General features: G+C 42.8%; 1 protein-coding gene across 3 annotated transcripts in view; it reads right to left on the bottom strand.

The window, feature by feature from the left end:
* The window catches only part of dpy19l3 (dpy-19 like C-mannosyltransferase 3), a 78,676-nt gene that overhangs the window by 22,907 nt on the left and 32,412 nt on the right, over window positions 1-23,357 (bottom strand). For 2 of the 3 annotated variants that reach the window (XM_024799491.2, XM_024799489.2), the window contains 7 exons: window positions 22,904-23,005; window positions 22,619-22,692; window positions 18,317-18,475; window positions 15,277-15,408; window positions 11,975-12,086; window positions 10,309-10,365; window positions 9,895-9,977 (listed from right to left, as the gene is read on the bottom strand). In XM_024799491.2, coding sequence (XP_024655259.1) covers window positions 9,895-9,977; window positions 10,309-10,365; window positions 11,975-12,086; window positions 15,277-15,408; window positions 18,317-18,475; window positions 22,619-22,692; window positions 22,904-23,005 — 719 coding nt within the window. The remainder of the gene's footprint in view (window positions 1-9,894; window positions 9,978-10,308; window positions 10,366-11,974; window positions 12,087-15,276; window positions 15,409-18,316; window positions 18,476-22,618; window positions 22,693-22,903; window positions 23,006-23,357) is intronic. The other variant, XM_024799490.2, reaches the window with a different exon arrangement.

Below are 23,357 nucleotides of genomic sequence, written 5' to 3'. Positions count from 1 at the left end.
GAACAGGATGGAGGTGGACCCCTGCCTGGTGGCTTGGATCTCCGACTACCTCACCGACAGACCACAGTACGTCAGGCTGAAGGACATCACGTCTGACACAGTGGTCAGCAGCACAGGAGCACCACAGGGAACTGTGCTGTCCCCTCTTCTCTTCACCCTGTACACCTCTGACTTCTGCTACAACTCTGAATTATGCCATATTCAGAAGTTTGCAGATGACACGGCCATCATGGGGTGTATCTGGGATGATCAGGAAGAGGAGTACAGAAGTCTGGTGAGGAACTTTGTCGCATGGAGTCACACAAACCACCTGCAACTCAACACCTCAAAGACTAAGGAACTGGTTGTGGACTTCGGGAGGTCTAGAGCAGGTCCACTGCCGGTTCAGATAGAGGGGGAGGAGGTGGAGGTGGTCAACAAGTACAAGTACCTCGGGCTGTGGGTGGACAATAAACTGGACTGGTCATGCAACACAGAGCACCTGTATAAAAAAGCCCAAAGCCGACTGTACTTCCTCAGGAGGCTGAGGTCTTTTAACATCTGCAGGAAGCTCCTGAGGATGTTTTACCAGTCGGTGGTTGCTGGAGTACTTTTCTATGCTGTGGTGTGCTGGGGGAGCAGCACAGCAAAGAGGGACTCATCCAGGCTGGAGAAACTGATCAGGAGGGCTAGCTCTGTGGTCGGCATGAAGCTGGACACTCTGGTGACAGTGGCAGAGAAAAGGACATTAAAGAAACTGCTGGACATTATGGACAATGCTGGGCATCCTCTGCACACGGCCATAAACAATCAGAAGAGTCTGTTCAGTGACAGGTTGCTTCTCCCAAAGACAAGAACTAACAGACTTAAAAACTCCTTTGTCCCACACGCCATCAGACTGTTTAACTCCTCCCTGGAGGGGAGAGGGAGGAGAAACAGGAGGACAAAGGAGGGGGGAACAACTAAGCTGTAGTGCCTCTTCACCTCACTGTGCAATACCTTTTGTGCAATACTTTTGTAAATAGTCAACAGTGCAATAGACTCAATACTTGAAATGTGCAATTCACTTGTATTTTTATTTTTTATTCCTATTTATTCTATTTATCCCCTTTGTATATTTTATTTATATTGTCTCTGTATGTGTGTGTGTGTGTGTGTGTGTGTGTGTGTGTGTGTGTGTGTGTGTGTGTGTGTGTGTGTGTGTGTGTGTGTGTGTGTGTGTATATATATATATATATATATATATATATATATATATATATATATATATATATATATATATAAATAATATTCTGTAACTTCTGTCGGTGCTGTGCTTTTTGGAAATCGAATTTCCCAGAGGAACCCACCCGAGGGATTAATAAAGTTCTATCTAATCTAATCTACTTTTCTACAGTTTTACATTTACCAGTTGTTAAAAGTAGTTCTTTCAGAAATTCGTAGTGATGGAGCTAAAGACCACGAAAACAAAAAGGTCTGAGTAAGTAATGGGCAGGCGCACCTCAGGAGAGTAGTTCTATTAATGTTATGAATTATATCTGTGGTTTTGCTGCTGTCATGAAAAAAGAGAGGGCAAAAAAAACTACATTAATACACCAAGAAAAGTCTCGACCTTGTCTGGAAAAACATATCTGAACCAATTCACCTGCTCGTGCTTTTATGATTTTGGTATAAAGATTTGTGAGAACTGTCAAAGGCTTTTTAAGAGTCATGCCAGCATTTGCCTTCAGAACAGATTAACTTATCACCCGCAGTCACAAAGGACTGAAAGCACTCTTTGACCTCTTTGCAAACAATTCAAATTCAACATAAAGCTCAGCAACACAGCCGCAACCCACTTTTATCTGACCGGATCAGCTTTTTGTTACACTGAGCATTCGTTCTTTTTACAGTTTTCCAGAAGAGGAGAGAAAATGTAAAGACATAAACCTGAACAATAATTTTTAAACATCCCTAAATTACAAATGTCTGATGACATGATTTTGATTAGACTCCAGATTTTTAAAGACCGTAGGCTCAAACATCGACACTGCATGAAGATTTTAAGAGGTGATGACGGCCTGTTTTATCACACCGACTGCGCATCACTGTATTATTGGTGGAAATTCATGGCGTTTGGTAACTTCGCACTTTTTTCCAGCACAGCTTTGAACCTCAGCGGTGGTCTCAGCATTGAGCAGAACTGAAAGCGCCTCTGTGGGCACGCAGGGTCTGAGCAGCTGCTTTTCTGATGATTACTTTGGTAACTTCCAAAACACTCCTAAAAAATTTTCTTGCCTTTTATATAAATCTTATGTTCCACCTGCAGAGAGTGCAGCTGACACTCCGCCCGCACACAAAGAGTTACTGAGTGGAAGTGATGATGATGATGAGTGATAGTGAGACAGAGGACGTGACTCGAAGTGTTTTTATATAAATGCCAGGATGGCCATGGATTTTCTGCTGGTCTCACTTCTGATTGAGAAGTGTTCAATCAGGGACGTCGCTCTGACTCTGTCTCTAAACTGCCTCTGGATTAGCTAGAAAGCAGAGGAAGACACGCACACACACAAGCACAGATCACAGACACCACTTTCCCCATTTAAGGATGAAGCCAAATGCTTCTAATTTAGACAATTTAAAGCACGACAAGGAGGAGGATGACAGGAAGACAATTAAGGGAGCAAGAGCGGGAATGAGAGTAGGAGGAAGCAGAGTATTTAAAGAATAGTGAAGATACAGTCACACCGACAGAGCAGAAACACACATTGTTGCTGAAAGACTGATATACAAACGAGTAGTGGCACATATTTCTTAAGCATGGATCAAGCAATTTGTTTTAATTAGACAAACACAATGACACAGATCCACAAAACAAGGAGAGAGAATCCCACGAGGACTGGACAAGAATTATCTGGGGACCGTCAGAGTTAGGAGCTTAGCTTTTGTCTGGACAGGATGAACAATTGCAACTCTTCTTCTTCTTCTTCAGATGACGCCTGTAAGGGTTGCCACAGCAGACCCCCCCCAATCTCCCAGCATCCTCCTCTGTCACATCAACCCCCTGCATGTCCACCTTCACCACATCCATGAACCTTCCCCTTTTCCTTCATCCTGGCAGCTCCATCTTCAACATGCTTCGTTCATAAGTGAGACTGTACAGGTTTTAACTAAATGCTGAAGATAAAAATGACTGACATTGGATTATTGCGATAATCCTCATCCCTATGAAAACAAATTAGCCAGTCTACATTCAGACTGCAGCTCTTAGTGAGGGTAAAAGGAGGAAATTCTGTAGCTCAAACTCCACATTATTATTCATCTCGTCTGTATTCTCCACCACTTGTAGAAAGAGATGTCAAAGCTGAATTGTCTGAAGTGTTTTCTTAAGACTGGAATTTATTCTGCAGGGCTCACATTCACCTCATTTGTGTTAAACGGGGCAAAAATCTCAGGGACAAATATCTCAAGACCTTGAAAGATGGATACATGCCACCAGAGTTTAAGTGAGATGATATCTTAGCAACATTAAAACTACTTCAATGAATAACATCTTGTTGCAGTGCATCTATGTATCCATTTTCTTAATCGTCTATCCCAGCTGGCAGAGGACGAGGTACACCCTCGTGCCCAGGGATAATCAATGCAGACACAGGGATGACAAGCAAAACCCACCCAGAACCAGTGATCCCAGTGTGACCAAGCTCAATCCAAAGACATGTACGCTGATCAGACCCAGCATTATGCCCTCCTGATTAATATTGTATTCATCCCCTTTTGCCCATCCCATCGAGGCGCGGACTGCACTAGACTCTTAAAGGTGTTTTGTGGTATCTCCAAATTTTAGCAACAGATCCTGTAAGTTGGGGGCCTACATGGATCAGACGTGTTTGTTCCACAGATTATTAATTGGATCGATATCTGAGGAATATGGAGACCATGTCAACACCTCAAACTCATTGTTGTGCTCTTCAAACCATTCCTGAACCACTTATGCTTTGTGGCAGGATGCTTTAACCTGCTGAAAGAGGCCACAGCCATCGGGGAATACCGTTTTCATGAAAGGGTATATGTGGTTTGCAACAGTGCTTAGGTAGGTGTCAAAGTAGCATTTCGGCGGCAGACAAGGGTCAGCATGGGCACCTTGATTGGTTCTTATTAGCTCGTGCGTTGGATCGGACCTCACGAGCCACTTTTCGCGCCGCACATGCATCAGCGAGCCTCGGCCACCCAGGACTCTGTCGCTGCTTCACCACTGTTCCCTCGTTGGACAACCTTTGATTGATACTGACCAGTGCAGACTGGGAACGCCCCACAAGAGCTGGAGTTGTGGACATGTTCTGATGCATTCATCAGGCAAAATGTTCACCCACCCACTAACAGGTGCCATGATGAGGAGATAATCAGCGTTATTCACCACCTGTCAGTGATTCTATGCCTGATCAGTGCATGTATGTGTGTATATGCATTTCTGTTTGACTTTAATATTTTGTAATATAATCACTTCATTTTTGTTTTGTTGTGTCAGTTTTTATTGGCAGAGCTAATTAACCGACGCGTCAGTGTGAATCAGCGCTGCGCTGCATCAGTTGTATTGAGTAGGTAGAAATTCCTGACATGCAGAATGTTTGGTTCTCACTGAATGCGTCTCTCTCTGCTCAGACATGAAAGTAGATTAAATTAAAAAAAATTGGAGGAATTCTGAGGCAGAGAAAAGCTTCTATTTTCACTTATGCTGAAGAATAAATGATGGTAAAGTGAAAGAAAAATATTTTCTTTTCCAACCATTTACAGATTTGGGATCAAATGTATGCCTGTTCACATTCGGTCATGAAAAAATAACGTAGTGATGTATGCTTTAATATTTTTTGACTTGTCTTTTTTGACTTGTTTAAGATTTTAAACGGTCTGGCAGCTCCTCCACTGCCGCTTCATTTTATTAGCTTTTGCCCATGAGAATCTTTACAATCTACAAGCATATCGTCAACTAAAGACCGTACTGTAGCGTTTTGTCATTCTGCTTTTGGGCGATCAGCACTCTCTGCGAAAGCTTGAACTCAATGGAAGTTGAAGTCCTGCCTGATACCATTAGGTACTGCAGCGCTTTCACCAGCTTTATTAAAATATTTGCTGAAAGACTTGTAATCTTTCTTTTTTTATGGATGTGAGAATCTTTTATGTGACATTTTTCACATCCAACCTGCTGAGGGACTGTAGATGTAAATTAGCTTTAAGCTAACTCTGGCACAGTGCATCAAATGGCAAACACTGATGTTAATATTGCACATGTACAAATATGAATAAATAAAATCAAATAAAAACATGCTTACTGGTTACTTTGGGAGTGGTTGTAATGGTCTTTAAGAAGAAACTGAGACACAATGTGTTTTCCTGTTTAAGCGTGTGGACTTGCTGTATAAACACATCAGGGTTTATGCTGACTTTTCCAGTGGAGTCGTTTTCCTTCACTGAATGGGTCTCCATGCTGAGTAGCTAGATGAGCCTCCTGAATTTGCAGCAAAACTGCTGTCAAAGCTCTCATTAATAATTTCCACTGCAGCCTTCATAATTCTCGAAAACAGCCTGTATATCTTACACCCGAAGGGCGGGGGTGAGCTGGAGGGGGATGGGGGGGAAAGCAAGGTAGCTTTCAAAATAAAAGCATATTAAATGGTAAATGGTTTGAATTAAAGCTCGTGAGATTTGTGCCAGGAGCGAGAAGGATGGACAGGAATAGCAGAGAGTATATCAGAGGGACAGCTCAGAGACCAGGCAAGAGAGGCCAGATTGAATTGGTTTATGTGAAAGAGCAGTGAGCTCCTCCTGTGTCCTTTGAGCAGGATAATGACGACGGAGCTGCCAGGAAAAGAGAAAGGCCGAGGAGGAAATTTCTGGATGTACTGAGAGCGGACATTCAGGAAGTAAAATATGGAAATCAATGATTTGCTGTGTGATCTGAAGAAAAGTTAAAATGCAATTTGTCTGCACTTTTAACCTTAGCTGTTCTACACAGCTCTTTAAAATGCATTTCTTATTCAGTCATTCACATGCGGACACACACACACACACGTGCACACACAGAGCTGCAATGCAAAGCTGCTACTGGTGCAACTTCATGTTTTCAGCATGCAGAGCAGCTGGGGATCAAAACACCAATCCACCACAATCCAGAAGCCGATTCACAGGAGGCTGGCATTATCACTCGGCCTCTCTATGCGGTGGAATATGCACGGTGAGCGGTGTGTGTCAGGAGAAAAATAAGAGGGAGGGAAATTGTATGACGCAAAAATATAGAAATCACTAAATCAGAGTCGTGACACTGACATCAAAATCCAAGTCCAACAAATAACCTCATTCAAAATGTAATAGATACCACTTCTGACTCATCTGTGCTGTGAAATGCGAGGTGAACTTTGTTCCCTGTTGGAGCGACGGTGCAGTGACAGCAGTGAGAATGGACTGAGGGGCCTAGAATCAGCTGTATTAAACATGTCTGGCTTTCCGCTGCTCCTCTCTCTGCTGCACGTTAACATTTGCACTGCCTTGAATACTTCATGCAGAGCAGCAAAACTACCTCGAATTTTCCCTTCATTTTTTCAGTAACCTCCTTTGACTGACACTGTACTGCTTTTGCAAAAACCAGCGTGGAAACATGAATCTGAGAAAAGCAAAGTTGCACCGGATTCAGGAGGAAGCGGAGAGAGAGCACACCGGCTAGATGGAGGTGATGTTTGTGACTTTAAAAACTGCTCACTCTCAACTATAACTCAAAGTTGGAGGCAGTTGAACATCCAGGCAGTGCTATTGATTTATCGACTGCCCATTTAGAACACAGTATCAGCCTACAGCAGAGCTGTGGAGCCAACTCTGTTATCAAGTGCAAACTTGTGAATTATGGCTGCGCCTTAGTTCTTCAAACTCATAAAGTCACGGGTCATGAAAGAGAGTCTTGGGAATTATGATAATCTCCTCATCAGCCTGTCTTAACTCACACACTTCTATACTAATGAGGGCCTCAAGCATGCGTCATTAGCCCTGACGAGGGCCCTCTTATCTCTGATCTAATAATCCTAATCTCATCTCTGAAGCCATCGTTATCAAACAAACATCTTTATCCTTTCCCTAATCTAATCCTAATTCTGGCTCGAGAGATTGTAAAGATAAAGGCTTTCTCAGACCTTGTATCCTTTGACAAACTCTTCATTTTAGATCAACCAAAGTCAAACAAATGCAGCTACAATCATCACAACGAATCTGCGATAGCTTACGCACGCACGCAAGCTGTTCACGAAATATACTTTCCTCCGTACGCTGCACGTACGCTCGTCCTACCCTTTACTGTGCCGCAGTCTGAATATCTGCTTCTTGCATATAAAACGAAATAGCCTCGGCCTCAGTCACCTAGAGAATACAGCGTAACATGAACCTCCTTCCCCATCTTAACACTTTCATCTGGAATGTAATTAGCGCAGCAAGAAGCTTAGCACTCCGCCCTGCTCTCAGCCCCAACCAAGGTAACTCTAGGCAGCCCCTAATCCTCACCGCCTAATGGGATTAGCTCCGGAGGGAAGGGAACCCATGTCACACACACAAATACATTCAAAATCCAAACCTCTCCTCTGCTGTCTCACTATCCATATCTCTCTCGTTCTCCCTGTGCCATTCCACTAAGTGTTTAATAGGATTATACCAAAATTGTCCATTTCTTAGAAATCACATCTGGTCCACTCTGTGTCATCGCGCTGAAGATGATAGGATGGAAATAAGAAGCCTTAAATTATCATTCACTGAGTCTATAAGTGAACTACAGGGAAAACCTATGTTAAGTCATTCTAAACTGGTTTTAATGTATTGAGGATAGGCTGGCGTGTTTGGATGGCAACGGGATTATCTGAGTGGACAAAAACTATCATTTTTCCTCACAGAGCTTGTAAAGAAGATTTTGCAGCATCCAAGTTTTGTGTGAGGGGGTCTGAGACCGTTCCCCTGCGAAAAACAAAACAGTTAAAAGCAGATTTATCGTGTGTATTTCCATGTTGAAGTCAAAAGAGAAACAGTTTGGGTTTAAATTTTCAGTAGTAGCCCAAGCAGGACAATAAAATGTACACTATTGGTCTTAGGTGAAACTATTTAATCATCTCCATCCATGTTTTATTACTCTCGCTGAGTGGCAGAAGCCCAAGCAGAGATTCCCAGACTTCCAGGCCTCTAGCTCTTCTATGAGGCATTCCCTAAGCAGCTGAAGTGTCTGTAGTGTGTCATGGAGCTGCCTTGAGGTCTCCTTCCAGTTAGAAAAGCTGAAACACCTCAGCGAGGAGTCTTGCGTTTCGATATGGAGGAGCAGGGCTACTATCAGGGTGACCCAAAAACTCTTTGGAGGCTAGTTTGTGGCCACTGGTGACAGCAGGAATGTAAAAACACAAAAAGTGTCAAGTTCCCCTTCTCTCTGCCAAAAGAGATCACAATCGTGCAGACAACGTGCTAATGTGTCCTGTAACTTGCCGTTTCCCTCCACAAACTCGTATTCTCAGCAAATCAAATCGACTAGCTAACAACAAATCAGCTATAGCTAACCAAGAGCTGGTTAATCCTAAATTAACGACCTTTAAAGACGCTGTTAACTTAAACGGAGGAACACAGTCTGCAAATCGTGCAAACTCAACTGTGAATCCATACAAGACTACCAATATACCTGCACATAACATAAAAGAATGAACAGAATTCAAAGACATTAACACTTTTAATTGGACTGCTTAGAGCAGCAGATGTGTGGAAGTGTTGTAAAAAAAAATGTAAAATGCAAAAATGTAAAGTGGGAATACTGACTAAGCCCTGCGCGCTCTCACAATGGCCGACAGGAAGGCAAAATTACAGAAAACCGAAGGCTTAAAAACAGCTGTAAATGTGGTTCTTGCAGTTTTCCTTCAGCATGCCTACAAACACACCCACAGCCCTGACGTGACGAACAAAAGAAAACACTCAAGTTTTAGGAAAAAGGTGCTTTGGTGTCATAATATTTCTAATAGCAGCCCCTCTGGAAAAACCATAAGTCACTTTTTCTAATTTATTCTAGAACGGAGATTTAAAATACATAAGTTAGCATATCGTTCTTGTTATGTTACAATATCAGCGATAAGGATGAAAATCTTAATGACCAAGCACACGATCAGCTTCAGTTTGCACCACTACTGCATCCCACTTCATTCCTGACACTCAGCCGTAATGTTTCATTATCTCTCGCTTCTTAATTTGAATGCCTAACGAGTCCAGCAGCACTGCGCAGCGTCTGACCAGCGTTCAGCCTCAGGTCTGCGAGAGAGCTGCAAACCCAGCTGATAACTACTGACCTTGCCAACAATCCCAGTTAAACCAACTTGTCTGTGCTGGTGTAAGTGGAACATAAATGAGAAATTTAACAGGCACTAAGCAGAGAGCTGAGAGTTGTGTCTTTGGCCAGATGTTATAGTTGCACAGATGTAGGATATGCACTACGGGCGGCCAATCCAGCGCTGTGCATCCAACATGACGACCAGAAAATGACAGGCGTGCACAGATGTGCAAACACACAGCAGCATCAGCGACAGTTCGGAGCATTTCCAAATCACAGCTCCATCTCTGATCCCATCAGGGTGATGCTCTTGATCGGAAGCCCAGCAACAGAGACCCTGAGGTGGGTTAGAGCTCTGCCAACAGCTGGGTCCTTTCCAGCACTCCCATGTCTTATTCATGGATATCCATCAGCTCTCATCACTCATCAGACAGACTCTCCGACAAACAAGCGCCGAGACACACGCATGCACGCACACGGACACGCTCACACGCGGACTAATCAAGGACACGAGGCACGGTGAAACTCGATCTGCAGGAACAAGCGAATGAAATTTGCTTCAATATGATGTGCGCTCTGGATTTGTGAACGCCGGTGTATGCGCCTACCTAATCCAGGTCATGAGCTCCACGGTGTCTGGATCATAAAACTCCCTCAGTTCTGATAACTCCTCCATCAGCTTAGGCCAGAACTAAAGGGAAAAAAGACAAAGACAAGTGATGGAAAATTCGGTTTATGAAGCCATAAGCAGAGTATCAAACCCACTGATATATCTTTGATAACATCTTATTGCTTCACTGAACATAACAGGGAATACGACAGCTATTTAGATTCCTCCAACAGTAAAATAAATAAAGGGGAAGCAATCGTTTTAGTATCCTGTTAGGCTCCAATTGCTTTTCATCATTTTCTTCCGTAACTTCCATTTAGCCCATTTTCTTTCCCTCAGATCGTTCCATGTGGTTCCAGAAGTAAAACTCCAATAAAAGGTATGAGCACAAACCACCAAGAAAATGGCCTACCTTGTAATACAGGAAACCGATCATCACAACAGGAACGACATATCTGACAAGCCTCAACTGCAAAATGACAGAAAGAAAACAACTTTAATGAAATGAAGGAAAATAATTGTATCAGAAGCAGAGGAAAGTAAAGAGCCACACAGAGATATACCAAAAATGAGCACGGAGTGAGATAACAGACAGATAGAGCAGCTTTGTTCCCGACCATCGTTTATCTGATTCCTGCTGCCGTCCTGTTGTGACCACACTGACACCTAGTGGCCTCACTGGCAATGCCGGCACACGCTCAGAGTGCAGGCTGTGGATTCAGCAGCATAATGGTTCACCGTCACATCAATACAGGAAATCATAAAAGATAGAAAAATCTTTCAAGAGCGCCTCGCAGTGAGCTTTAAACGAGATCAATGTCAGTCACACTGGAGGGTGGTGACAGGCATAATGTGCAGTGTTACTAGAACTGGGAATCAAACCTCAGTACGTTCAGAGACATGTTTGAGAACAAAGTACACACTTCAAATTTTTCTAAAACGACAGTTAGAAGTCGCTCAGTGACTGGAAAGCTGTTCGGTCCAATCGCCCGGCCAGAAACGATCTAATCCGTCGTCTTTTTTTCCCCTGCTTGCTCGAAACTACTCTGATGAAGAGAATTTGAACTGGCTGTGCTGTAGTGTGCTTATCCAGTGGCCAGCAGCACAGCACTGTGGTTACAGACGACCTTTGGCACTGGGTAATAGCTAAAACAGCTCTTTACTCATCTGTGGAAGCGCGATATAACGTAGCGCTCAGAGCATGTGCACTTTCATCTAGCAGGTCAAGAACATGTCATCAGCCACGTAGTGTGTATGTAAAGTTACTACATCAAACAGGTTAGCAACCAGTTAAACATCTAACAGACTCTGAGCCACATCAGCAACCATTGGAAGTCACATTTACAGGTAGCGACACCTAAACGGCACCGTGGGATCAACGTGGGACTGCAATCACTCTTAATGTGACACAGACGAGAGAAAAGCTACTGATCAGTGCAGTAAATGCAGTGAATGTGTTCGATTTGGGAAGAACGAGCTGGTCAGATCCTGGATGTTTGGCAGCCGCTCACAAGACGAGCCTGAAGAGCCTGTTAGCAACTGTATCCACACACAATATCTCCTCATGCGCAAGCAAATACCTCGCTCCCATGGGACATTAGCATAATGTGTTTTAATTGGTCAGTGGCAACAGTGGAGCATTTGAATAAACACGATCTGATTGGTAGAAATTCACCTCTTCCTCAACTCAGCGGCAAGCAAAATCGGGCCATTTAATTGCAAAGTGCATTTACAGTTTTAGTCACTGTAACGCTGGAATTTCCCAACATTTGGGATAAATATAGTTATCCTTTTTATATTTTATGTTGTCTTTAGTTCACAAATGAATAATTTCTCCCATCTAAATGGAACAAGATCTGAGATTACTCAACCCTGACTAGCCTGGATGGTGAAGCACATTTTGTTCTGCAATTGCAGATTAGGTTTTTTAATATTTGAATTCTAGCTTTGATGACTGTATTTATGCTTCAGAGGACATAGAGTAGTGGAATTTTTGGAGATTATCGTAAACAAAGATCCTACCACCCATCCTCCCTGCAGCACTATTTGGAGCCAGAAGTGAAAATGTGAGCTCGTACCAGAAGTTTCGTGTTGCATCGGAGAGCGCTGAGAAGCACAGTCCACAGCTCGGTCCCACAGACACCGTAGGCTGCGACCGCACACATGTGGCCAGTCCATATATACTTCATTCTGGGCAGAAAGAGAGAAGGAGAAGCCATATCAAGCAGCGCTCGTGTCTCAACAGTCTTCCTCTTAGGAGAAAAAAGAAAACAGATCCCAGCCTCCATGACACAGACAAATTATACAGCTTGGACTGGAGGACGTTCCCTCAGCACACACACAGAATTCAAACAAGACGACCAACTCGTCTGCAGTTTTGCGCACGAGTTAGTGAAATGGTTTCGCTGTGGTTGAGTTTGATTTGGTGCCAAAAACACTGCATTATTTTTAAGTTCTGATCCAAAGCACATGAAGTCTAAAGCAAAGAGTTCTAAACAAATGAGAAAAAGATTAAACAGAGAGCAGCAAGCAGAAGACTGAAGACGGGGAGAATGAAATGAGCTGAAAAATTGTTGACAGGTGCGGAGATGGAGCCGTGCGAGGGGGGAGGCATAAAGAAGTGCAGCCTCACTGAAATAAATCTCAATACTTTTTTAATGCAAAGGAGCCGTCTGACAGAAACAAATGGCTTTCTGCACTTTTGGCTTTTCTCTCTTAATCAGCATTTTAGAGAAAGTGCTGAAATCAAACGTGTCACTTTCTGCCCTACCTGACTCTGTGCTAAAAGCTTTCAGGACTTTTTTTTTCTTTTGCTCCTTTTGTGGGAATTTAATCAGTACTTTAAATTACCAACTGTGACAGCAAAGCACTGTGTGAACTATAAGTGTTAACAGTACTGCATAGACCTGCTTTTCTGAATCCTGCTAACCACATAAATTCAATTATTATCAACATTTCCCTACACAGAGAATAACCCAGCTACTGACAGACTCTTATTTAAATGAAGCTACTTATGTGAACCTATAAAACCCTCATAGCCAAGTTGCTATAAACAACATACCAGAAAACTCCAGTTTCTTTTTTAACAGAGTAATTGCAGGTTTCTTTTACTACAGGGACAGGAAGTAGTAATTCCACTGGTGATCTCGATGGTTTTCCTGACACTCCTCACAAAGAGCCTAAAGTTAAAACACAATTATACTTTCCTAGTGATAAATCGTACATGTCAGCGTGTGTTTGCAGTCTGAAACGCGTTCAGGCCGGAAAATTTACTAATGATGGTGGCGATGAAAACCACTTGACAATTACAAATAGACGACTGGAGTCAGGTCTGGGAGGCTTGTTGTGCTCGAGGTTATAGATGCGAAATGGGGAGAGAGAAAAATTCAAGCCACAGGGTGTATTAGTCACACTGTCTGACGCTGCAGAGCTACTGATACGGCAAAAAGCGTCGTTGTTTTTTATAGAACCAAACCTTTAAAGCAAGGAGATAAAAATAGGTGACAAAGGGAATTTTCCATGCATGTGAAATTAACCACTAATGAGTAGACAGAACTATCCAAACATGTTTGCTAACAGGACAGAAACAGCTGTGCAGAGACTGCTGACGATCAGGTATTTTACCTTCCTACAGAAGATATTAATGAGTAAATAAATGGTCATGATAAACCCCACACGGGGCCTTTAGGAGCACCATATGCTCACATTATAGATGCTATAAGTAAAAGCTAAAGTGAGTCATAGCATGTTTGATACTGAGAATAAAACTTGTTCCAGGTACAAGAAGCATTCTGCTGGGAAATGAACTTTTGTGCTAGCACACAATATCCATCTTTTAGAAGTCGACTGAAACTGACTGAACAACATCACTAATGATATACCCACTGTAGCTCCTGATATTAATAATTTCACCTGATTAAACACACACAGACACACACAAACCCATAAAAGAAAAACTGAATAAAAATGTTTGTTCATCCAAAAAATGACTTAAATAAGAACAAACTGTAAATGCCAACGAGAGCCGACACCAAACTGAAAACTGCAGTAGTCGGTGTAGAGGCCGATGCCGGTCAAACCAATGATATCTGGTGGTCACAGTTCTGATATTATAAGAGCAAATATCTCATGTCACAGCAGCAAAGGCTGCAGCCGGGCAAGCCAAAACATTCAGGAAATTAAGAAGAAGAGGCTGAATATGAAAGTCGACCACAAGAAAGACGGCGGTAAAGCGAGGTGCCAGCACTGGTGTCGGGCCTCTGAGTCTGGCACCTGCAAGCCGAGACACCCTCAGAGGTGTTGCTGCTCCACGGTGGGAACCTGCCAGTGGATTGTGCCATAATATTAACCAGAGAAACAGACCACTGCACGTCTGTGTGCCACCAGAAAACAGGAGAGGAAGAAGCAGCAAAGAAGGCTCTTAGTATCCGACTCCGAACATATGTACAAACAGCATTTGTACAAATATCGCACAAGAGCACAGTAAATACAGTAAACAAATGTATCTCAAAGAAGATGGTTTTCAAAGCCAGCGCACATGTAAACAGTATGCCTCCTATATCTTATCTTATTTCTGGAACCATTTCTCTCCGTCTTTCCAGAGAAAGGTTGCAACATGGTTGCCTGAGACACACACCGACTGCAAAAACAAACCAAACGAGCCTTCTTACTCTCACCGGCACATAAATAAATGTATACTTGAGCCACAGTGGAAAACTAAAAACTACAAGAAGGAGTTGAAAGCCAGTGAAAAATCCTTATTGAAAAAAAAAACTGCTTGCTGAAATAGTATTGTGTACTTACAAGGCGAAATGAAATAAAAAGTTCTAAGTTATAACCTTTCTGAGCCACACAGCCGTGAGACTCTTCCCAACAGTGGCCTGCTCTGGACGTCTTTACAGCATAAACACAAGCTGAAACAGCAGTAAAGTAACTTAAAATGAGCAACTTAACTGAAACTATTTACCGTACCTTATAAATAAGAAAATTTAATGATTCTTTTTAAAAAACATAATTTATGGTAAGTGGCGAGACGGCAGATGGAGCTTCGTTAGCCGTTTGTTTGCACCAGGTCTTCGTTAAAATTCTGAAGGGGGGGGTCAGAGTATTAATTATCGATTGTTCAGCTGTATCGACTCTTTTTGCGTCTGCTGTGAGTGGTGCTGGATGGTACTTGGCGCTGAGGGCTGATCAAGGCTAAAGCGGACCATTCAGACACTTTGTGAGAGGCGTTTAAGAGGCACTTGGATTTTAGCATCTGCTCGTGACTTTGCATAATCAACTCATCAAGAGGAAAAGTACATTTGGAGAGTTCCCGTCTCAGAATGCGACTACTTGGGGACGTCTGCATGTAGATGATGCTAGAATTACGAGGTCTCACCTCATTGTGCTGAAAGCCAGGAGGCCGTAGAACAGCGTGTGCAGCAGATTGTAGGCCACATCTGGACGAAATGCCGCCACTTGTCCCTCTCTGGCTCCTTTCTTTTCCTCAGTGGAACCTCTGTTAGGCCTGCTGAGAAACCGAAAAACACAGCGACACAAAAGACAACAGTGATACATAAAACATTACATCCAGACGCTCGAGACGAGAGGCAGAAGGGAAGGTGGGTGGAATTGATATTATTCAGATTTCATTAGTAGTTTGAACACAAGTGGACACGCAACAATACACACACCCACGACCGTTTCTGTCTGCGGGAGTCGGCACGCAGACAAACAGACGAAGGCTCGAGGGCATGATGTCACTCCCCCGAATTGGCCTCCTGCACCGAATCAGACGGACACTGGCTTCCATTTGAATACAAATCCAATCCGGCTCTTCCTCCTACGTGAGCTGGGCTAAACTGGATTAAATTAATTCCCGAATTGGCAAATAGCCCTTTGTTCTATGAGGTTAGTATTCCAAGCCTCCAACGGCAGAGTGCGAGTTGATATGCTAATGTGATTAGTTCGATAGGGCCCTCACCTTGCACCACAGGCGCATGAGGCTTCAAGAGGCAGAGCGGCTTTGCAGAGCGTGAAGAAACAATGTGGAGCAGACACGGGGACTGTGACTACCACGACTGGGCTTCTGCCTCCTAATAAACATCTTGTCTCTTCTATTTTCTGAAGGAGCCGAAACCTTCGATTCATTTATACTTCACTAATTTTTCTCCAAAGATATCTGCATATGAAAAAAAGAATCTGTGGGCAAGGGAAAGAGTTTCAGTACTGGAAGCCTTCTGGTTTCCTTTGTAGTTTAATTTTAATGCATGAATGTATGACAAGCAAAAGAGAAACAGAGCTGATGAAATGTAACTCCAAAGCAATGGGCTCTTGTTTATTTTTGCCTGATTTATCACTAGTTGCTGTAAAGAAATACTCATCAGAGGGTTCATCAGTTACCTGTCATCAGGGTACCTGCTAACTGCACCTTCTTCAAACTTTCCTTTTTGATAAAGTTTATAATTTAGTTAGAGCTGGATCAGCTGACCCCAAGCCATCCATTACTTAAAGCTCAGGCTGCTGGAGCAACCTCCAATAAAGCAGAGTACTTTGGAAAATATGCACGAAAACTGTTCCTGCTGAAGGTGAAAACAACAAACGTGTTTCACTGCACGAGGCAAAAATTCGCCGTCAAGTACAGCTGCTAAGAAGGAGATGCTAGCAGCTGGTGACGTGCGACCCAAACGTAAACAAATGAGCGAGGATCGCTGGAGCCCTCGCTAGCTGCAGACGGGAAGAACAAATGGATGGAAACTACTCCTGCACAGTGCTTTAAGCAGCTGGCCAAGATACAATAACCAGATTTATTATGTGAAAATATTGTCTAACTTAAGCTAGTTTAGTTCTTTTTTTTGTCCTGTCTGCTTCCTCACCAGCCATGACAGATGTCTGCCCCTCCCTGAACCTGTCAGAGGTTTCTTCCTATTAAACGGGAGTTTTTCGTTCCCACTGTCACCAAGTGACAGTGTTTGTCATGTGATTGTTGTTTTTTTCCTGTTATTGTAGAGTCTTTACCTTCAATATAAAGCGACTTAAGGTGACTGCTGTTGTCTGACGTTATAACTAAAACTGAACTGAATTTGTTATCATTAAACTAAAGTGTTAAGCAGTAACTTTATACTTTTACATTAAATTCCCAGGCTCTTCTATGACTCTCCTAATGTGTCTCCTGTGCTAACGCCCTTGTAATCATTATCCTAATGATTCCTCTGGAGCTGAAGAGTGCTTTCAAACCCAGATATCTTACCCGTCTTTGTCAAGCTGGTCTGACAGAGACGGCCACTCTGCTCATTACTTTGCCGCTCACCCATACTGTGGACTGGATTTAACCCCCATCTCTTTTCTCTCAGGGTTGCTGTGCCGAGTTGCCAGAGATTCATTCCAGTGTTCATCCTGTTTTAACATTGCCTTTGAGAAACTTCCCTTTGTGACAATAAAACCTGTGAACTTTAAGCTGTTGTCTCTCAGGTCCTGCTTAAGAGTCCGTTTCATAGTTACACCTTTCATGGTCGTGGCACTGGGATACTTTCGTGCATACATTTGACTTGTGCTGCGTCACTACTATTGCACCACCATGCTGCTGCTGCTGGTACCTTGGTGTAATTAGTTCACACTTTGAATTAGCTAACGTTTCATCAATGACAGAAGCTGACTGGAAAATAGAGAAAATGGCCTTCATTTACTGGCTTTATTTACTTCTAAATATTGCTGCCTGCAAAGGTCAATAAAACTGTTCAGTACGTTTTTTTCTTTCATCGTCAGAAATACTGTTAGCACAAATTTGAATTACCATGATATCATTTGAAGCTATATCACTTTCCTCTACTTTAAATGTGTCGTCCTCTCCTCTGTCTACTCTCCTTGTTCTTTGTAGTTTCTCTCTTCTCTTTCCCCTCAACCCCAACCAGACAGCGCGAGGCTCTGCTGGATATGTTTCTGTTCGTTCTTTCTTCCCTCTATCGCCAAGTGCTGCGGGGGGAACGTGTCTTCGGTGTTCTCTCTCTTATACTGTAGGGTCTTATATAAAGCACCTCGAGACGACAGCTGTTGTGAGCTGGTGCTATGTATATTTAAATAAAGTGAACCGGCACAAAGTTTATAATTGATTGCTTCCAATGCAGAGAAACTTTGGCAATCATCTGGATTTTACTTAAACACAAACCACCCACCTAAACATTGCTGCAGACCAGGCATGACTTTCTTGGTAACTGAACTTTCTGGCAGAGGCGTCTTTCCTCAGCTCAACATGCCCCGCCCACACCACAAAAACTGCCCATGAATGGGTCAAAAAATATGGAGTAGAGTAACAAAATATTAATTTAATGTTGTTTTGCTTTGTGGGTTTTTATTTTATTTTATTTTGTGACTGATCAGAGTAATCTGGAGCTACTTTGTCTTATATAACCCTCTCCACTTCCTGTTGAGTCATCACCTACCTCAGGTTTTGCAGTGCTGCCGCCACCAACATGCCACAGAGCAGAAGCAGCGTGAGGACGTAGGGGTACAGCAGCAGGGTACCGGCCAGGCGCTCGAGCGTGTCCAGGGGAAGCAGGCCAAAGGCCTCCTCACACAGATACAGACTGGCATCAAAATCCCTGCAGGGGAGGCGAGAGGCGGTCATCTGTTTGTTTTTCACTGAGAATAAATAAACACTGCAACGTCGAGTTAAATGGAAACCCGGTGAGGAGGAAGCTATAAAAGTTTGGCGCAGATCCAAATTACACTCTTTAAAATTATGAAATAGGGCCATAAATTGGCCTTGACAGAGACCGCACTTTCTGAGGGCCCTTCAGTTACTGATGCAAGCAGCATTTTACTGCTGCAGCTGGTCCAAGTGGAGCCTGTCATACGATAAGTCTGAGTGACTGTGAGGCGACTGGATGGAGCAGGATGTTTCTTGGATTAAATGATTTCACTTTGAAATATTAGTGGCTGAGTGACTTAACACAAAATTGTGTATTTTAATGTAAATAAAACAACTTTAATGCATATGAATAAACATATTTGCCTCTGAAATGCAGTAAAACAGAAGCAACAAATAATAATAATAATAAAAATATATTAAACTTATGTGCGACTACCTGATCAACACCACAAACTCGATTTTTTTCTACACGTGTGCAAAAATATTTAATTTTTTTATAGCGTTTAACTGAAATTACTGTTACCTGGCAACTGTACGTTATTTTCACATCAATGTCAATGATATCAAATGTAACACTATATATTTTTGCTGGTTTTTAAAAAGAGATCTTTTACTCATTAAAGTTGATTTCTACTATTGCAATAACCTCCTCTTCTCTATACACAGTGTATATGTCCAGGACTTTTATTGTGAAAGGAACAGGAACTTTCCCTTTAAATCAAGTTTCTGGAGCTTAAAAATGAAGCCGATGTGTAATTTAGTAAAAACTGCAGTTACTGTAATTGCCACCTGCAGGTCCACCCCAACAGACTCCCATGTAAAAACGTGCATGCATTATTTCCTTAAACTGCATGTTTACAGCGTGGCACAACAAAATGTTTTGGGCTCTATGAATACGTTTCCCTTTCATAACAACTCTGGGTGGGGGGAATTTTCTCAAGAGGGGGCGTGGCTACTTTAGCAGGTGTCCTGATACAGTGAGCTAGGATTCTGCTAGGTCCCACTCAAGTGGACTTCCCCACAGTTTTAATGCCTTTTGGGCATTTTCAGTGGGTTATTTGACTAATGTTAGACAATGAAGCTTGAAATTGCAGAGATCAAAAATCTTTTATACTGTCTATAGCAGGGACACTAACTCCTTTAGTTCTAGGAATCTAGGAACAATAAGAACTCTGAAGCACTAAAAGAAATAAACCTTCAGGCTGCTAAAAACCGCCAATCAAATCAGGATAAGTTAGTAATCCACGTTAAACGACCTAATCCACAATCTGGAAACACAACTTGTGCAGTTAAATTCGCATACTGTCAGAACAGGAACTCAGAGGATGCAGTCTCCATCGCACTGCACTCTGTCCTCTCACACCTGGACAACAACAACACCTACGCCAGAATGCTGTTTATAGACTTCAGTTCAGCATTCAATACAATCCACCCCTCACAACTCATCAGGAAACTGACAGACCTGGGCATCAGTTCCCTCATCTGCAAATGGTTACTGGACTTCCTGACCAACCGCCCCCAACATGTCCGGCTGGATAACCGCTGCTCATCTACCATCACAATGAACACCGGTGTACCACAAGGCTGTGTGATGAGCCCTTTCCTCTACTCCCTCTTCACCCACGACTGCAGACCTGCTGATGGTTCCAACACCATCATTAAGTTTGCAGATGACACCACGGTGATTGGCCTCATCAGTGACAACGATGAGGCCGCCTACAGGGAGGAGGTGGATCGTCTGGCTGAGTGGTGCGACACAAACAACCTGCTGCTTAACACCGAGAAGACCAAGGAGCTCATCGTGGACTACAGGAGGAATGCTGACCCACATCCACCCATCCACATTAAGGGGACGGCTGTGGAGCGTGTGAGCAGCTTCAAGTTCCTGGGAGTCCACATCTCCGAGGATCTCACCTGGACGACCAACTGCTCCAAGCTGGTCAAGAAGGCTCACCAGCGCCTCTTCTTCTTGAGGACTCTGAGGAAGAACCACCTGTCCTCAGACATCCTGGTGAACTTCTATCGTTGCACCATCGAGAGCATCCTGACCAACTGTATAACAGTCTGGTACGGGAACTGCTCTGCCTCGGACCGGAAGGCGTTGCAGAGGGTCGTGAAAACTGCCCAGCGCATCGCCAGAGCACCACTTCCTGCCATAAAAGACATCTACAGGAAGCGGTGTCTGAAAAGGGCTGGGAAAATCATCAGACCCCCCAGTCACCCATCACATGGACTCTTCACCCTCCTGCCCTCTGGGAGGCGCTACAGGAGCCTCCGGACTAAGACCACCAGGTACCGGAACAGCTTCTTCCCCACAGCTGTCAGACTCCTGAACTCTGCCTCCTGACATCTGACCCACGTTAAACTCATGGACTGAACATACACACACCCACAATGGACAACTGTACCCTCAAACACAATAATAACATGGACTGAACCACCACTCACAACCACTAGCACTTTATATAGCCTCTGTAGAAATTATCCACACCCTCACTTATCTTAACTGCACTACTGTATAGCTCTGTGTAAACAATCATTCTGTACATACGATAATCTTTAACCCTACAACTGTTTACAACTTGCATAGTTCCCATTTCTGTATAGCTGTATATCTCAGATTCCTGTAAAGTTATTTATTTCATATTCTGTATAGTTTTTCATATTTATATCCTGTTCATATCCTGTACATAGCTTGTACTCACTACAGCCTGTACATACTTATAGTTATAGAATATTCACAACATACTTCATACCGTGTACATTATAACATACCATAATAGACCCATTTCTGTAATATACTCACATATCTATATTATTGCTAATATATATTGTAATATATCTATATCACTAAGCACTTCTGGATGGATGCAAACTGCATTTCGTTGCCCTGTACCTGTGCATGTGCAATGACAATAAAGTTGAATTCTATTCTATTGAATTCTATTCTATTCTAAAAAGGACAGTTGCAAAAATGTGCATGAATTGTATGTTTTTTACATTACTTTTAAATCACTATGGAAAAATAAATAACATGACCACTTCTTCCTGTTTTGGCTGCTCCCTTTAGGGGCCGCCACAGTGGATCATCTGCCTGCATCTCACCCCGCTCCTACCACCCTCCGCTGTCACCAAAACCCTCTGTGTGTCCTCGTTCATGACATCCATGAACCTCCTCTAAGCTCCTCCTCTTTCCCTCATGTCGTTAACATCCTTTGTCTGGTATTTGCAGCATCCTTTCTCTGCGCTCGACCAAAAAGGCTCCAAAAGAAGGCCAAAGAAGAAAAAAGAAAAAAAACTATGAGATTGCATCAACCCTGACATGTCTGTACAGTATAAACTTTTTTTTAGGTCAATATTTTGCACATTGGACTTCTGATATATGAAAGATACAAACTGACAAAATAAATTAAACCTATATAACATTAAGTACATCAACATTATGCAAAAACAAAAAGTGGGAATTCAGAAACACAACATTAAACAAATATGACATGAACTGATATTTTGGTTTTAATTTTATTCTTGGCAGTTACAATCCTCCACATGCTGATAAACCACCACGAGGATAAATAACTAAACAGAGTTGATATAAACGCAAACGCGGTGCAAGACTCCAGGGATTAAAAAAAGAAACACTTGGGAGAGACGAAATAAGTCAACGCAAGTGAGAGAAACAGGAACAGAGAGAGGCAGCGATAGAGTATGCACTGCATTTTCCACAGACTCCTGAATAATTGAAGCGCCAGTTGTGTAGCACCAAGTTGTGAGCTGTGTTATCTGCCACCCTGGAGCAGCCATCCAGTGGCTGAACTGTTCCACACACACACACACACACACACACACACACACACACACACAGTATCTGATCAATGGGAGGTCTGCTAGTGTTACCCGGCCATCTATTATTCACACACCATAACACTCCAGGTGCTACAATACTGGTGCTTAGTGAATAATACAGTCACTCTGGATCAAGTCAGGAGTTATGTACCAGTGCACACAATACAGACTTTGTATATGCAGTTTTCACTACTGTTTGGGAGCGAGCCCGTATTTCACATGTGGTCAGGACTAGAGGAGGTGTTCATACCTGGTCGAACCCAGAGCAAACTTTGACTTGATGAATTTAAAGATGTGCTCGTCTGATTGGAGCTGGAGGGCTTTCTGTAAGCACACACGCAAAGAGAAGATCATCAGGTCAGGACTAAAGATCAGCATGTTAAACCAAGATTACCGATGAGGATAAGAAGGAAGGAGTGTGTTGTGAAATAAGGGACAGATCACAAGATAATGAGCATATGATGGGAGAAAAAAAAGAGGAAAATGGAGAGAAAGTGTATTAAAAGATGAGCGAGGGAGGAAGAGAACACCGCACCTTGGCCAGGTAGTTGATGGTGACCGTGAGGAGGAGAACCAGGGCACTGTGGAGAAGAACTTTGCCCAAACGAACCACCAGGCTTCCAGTCTTTACACCAGGCTACATGCACACACACAGAATAACAAGAGGTTAGTCAGTGCATCTGTTATGGTCTCACTGCAGTTTTTTGCAATTAAAAATGTAAGGAAAGCAGACATCTTTCCATACACACAGTATATATATGAGTACATGCATCAGACCACTAACCCCTAACAGCATGGGTCATTTCTCTGTAAATATCTAAGCACATATTAAAATCATCAAGCATGCATAAATATATTTTTATGCTCGTTATTTTTGCACATTTTGCAATCATTTATAGATGTCAGAAAAACGTCCTCGTTATTTCCCAAAATTCTTTCATACTTCGCATTGCAAACTGTTAAGATTTCAGGTCTATATTGTCTCATCC

Source organism: Maylandia zebra, linkage group LG1, assembly GCF_041146795.1.
Source record: "Maylandia zebra isolate NMK-2024a linkage group LG1, Mzebra_GT3a, whole genome shotgun sequence".
Lineage (NCBI taxonomy): Eukaryota > Metazoa > Chordata > Actinopteri > Cichliformes > Cichlidae > Maylandia > Maylandia zebra.
Note: the sequence above shows the minus strand (reverse complement) of the source record. Positions and strands in the feature narration are given on the sequence as shown.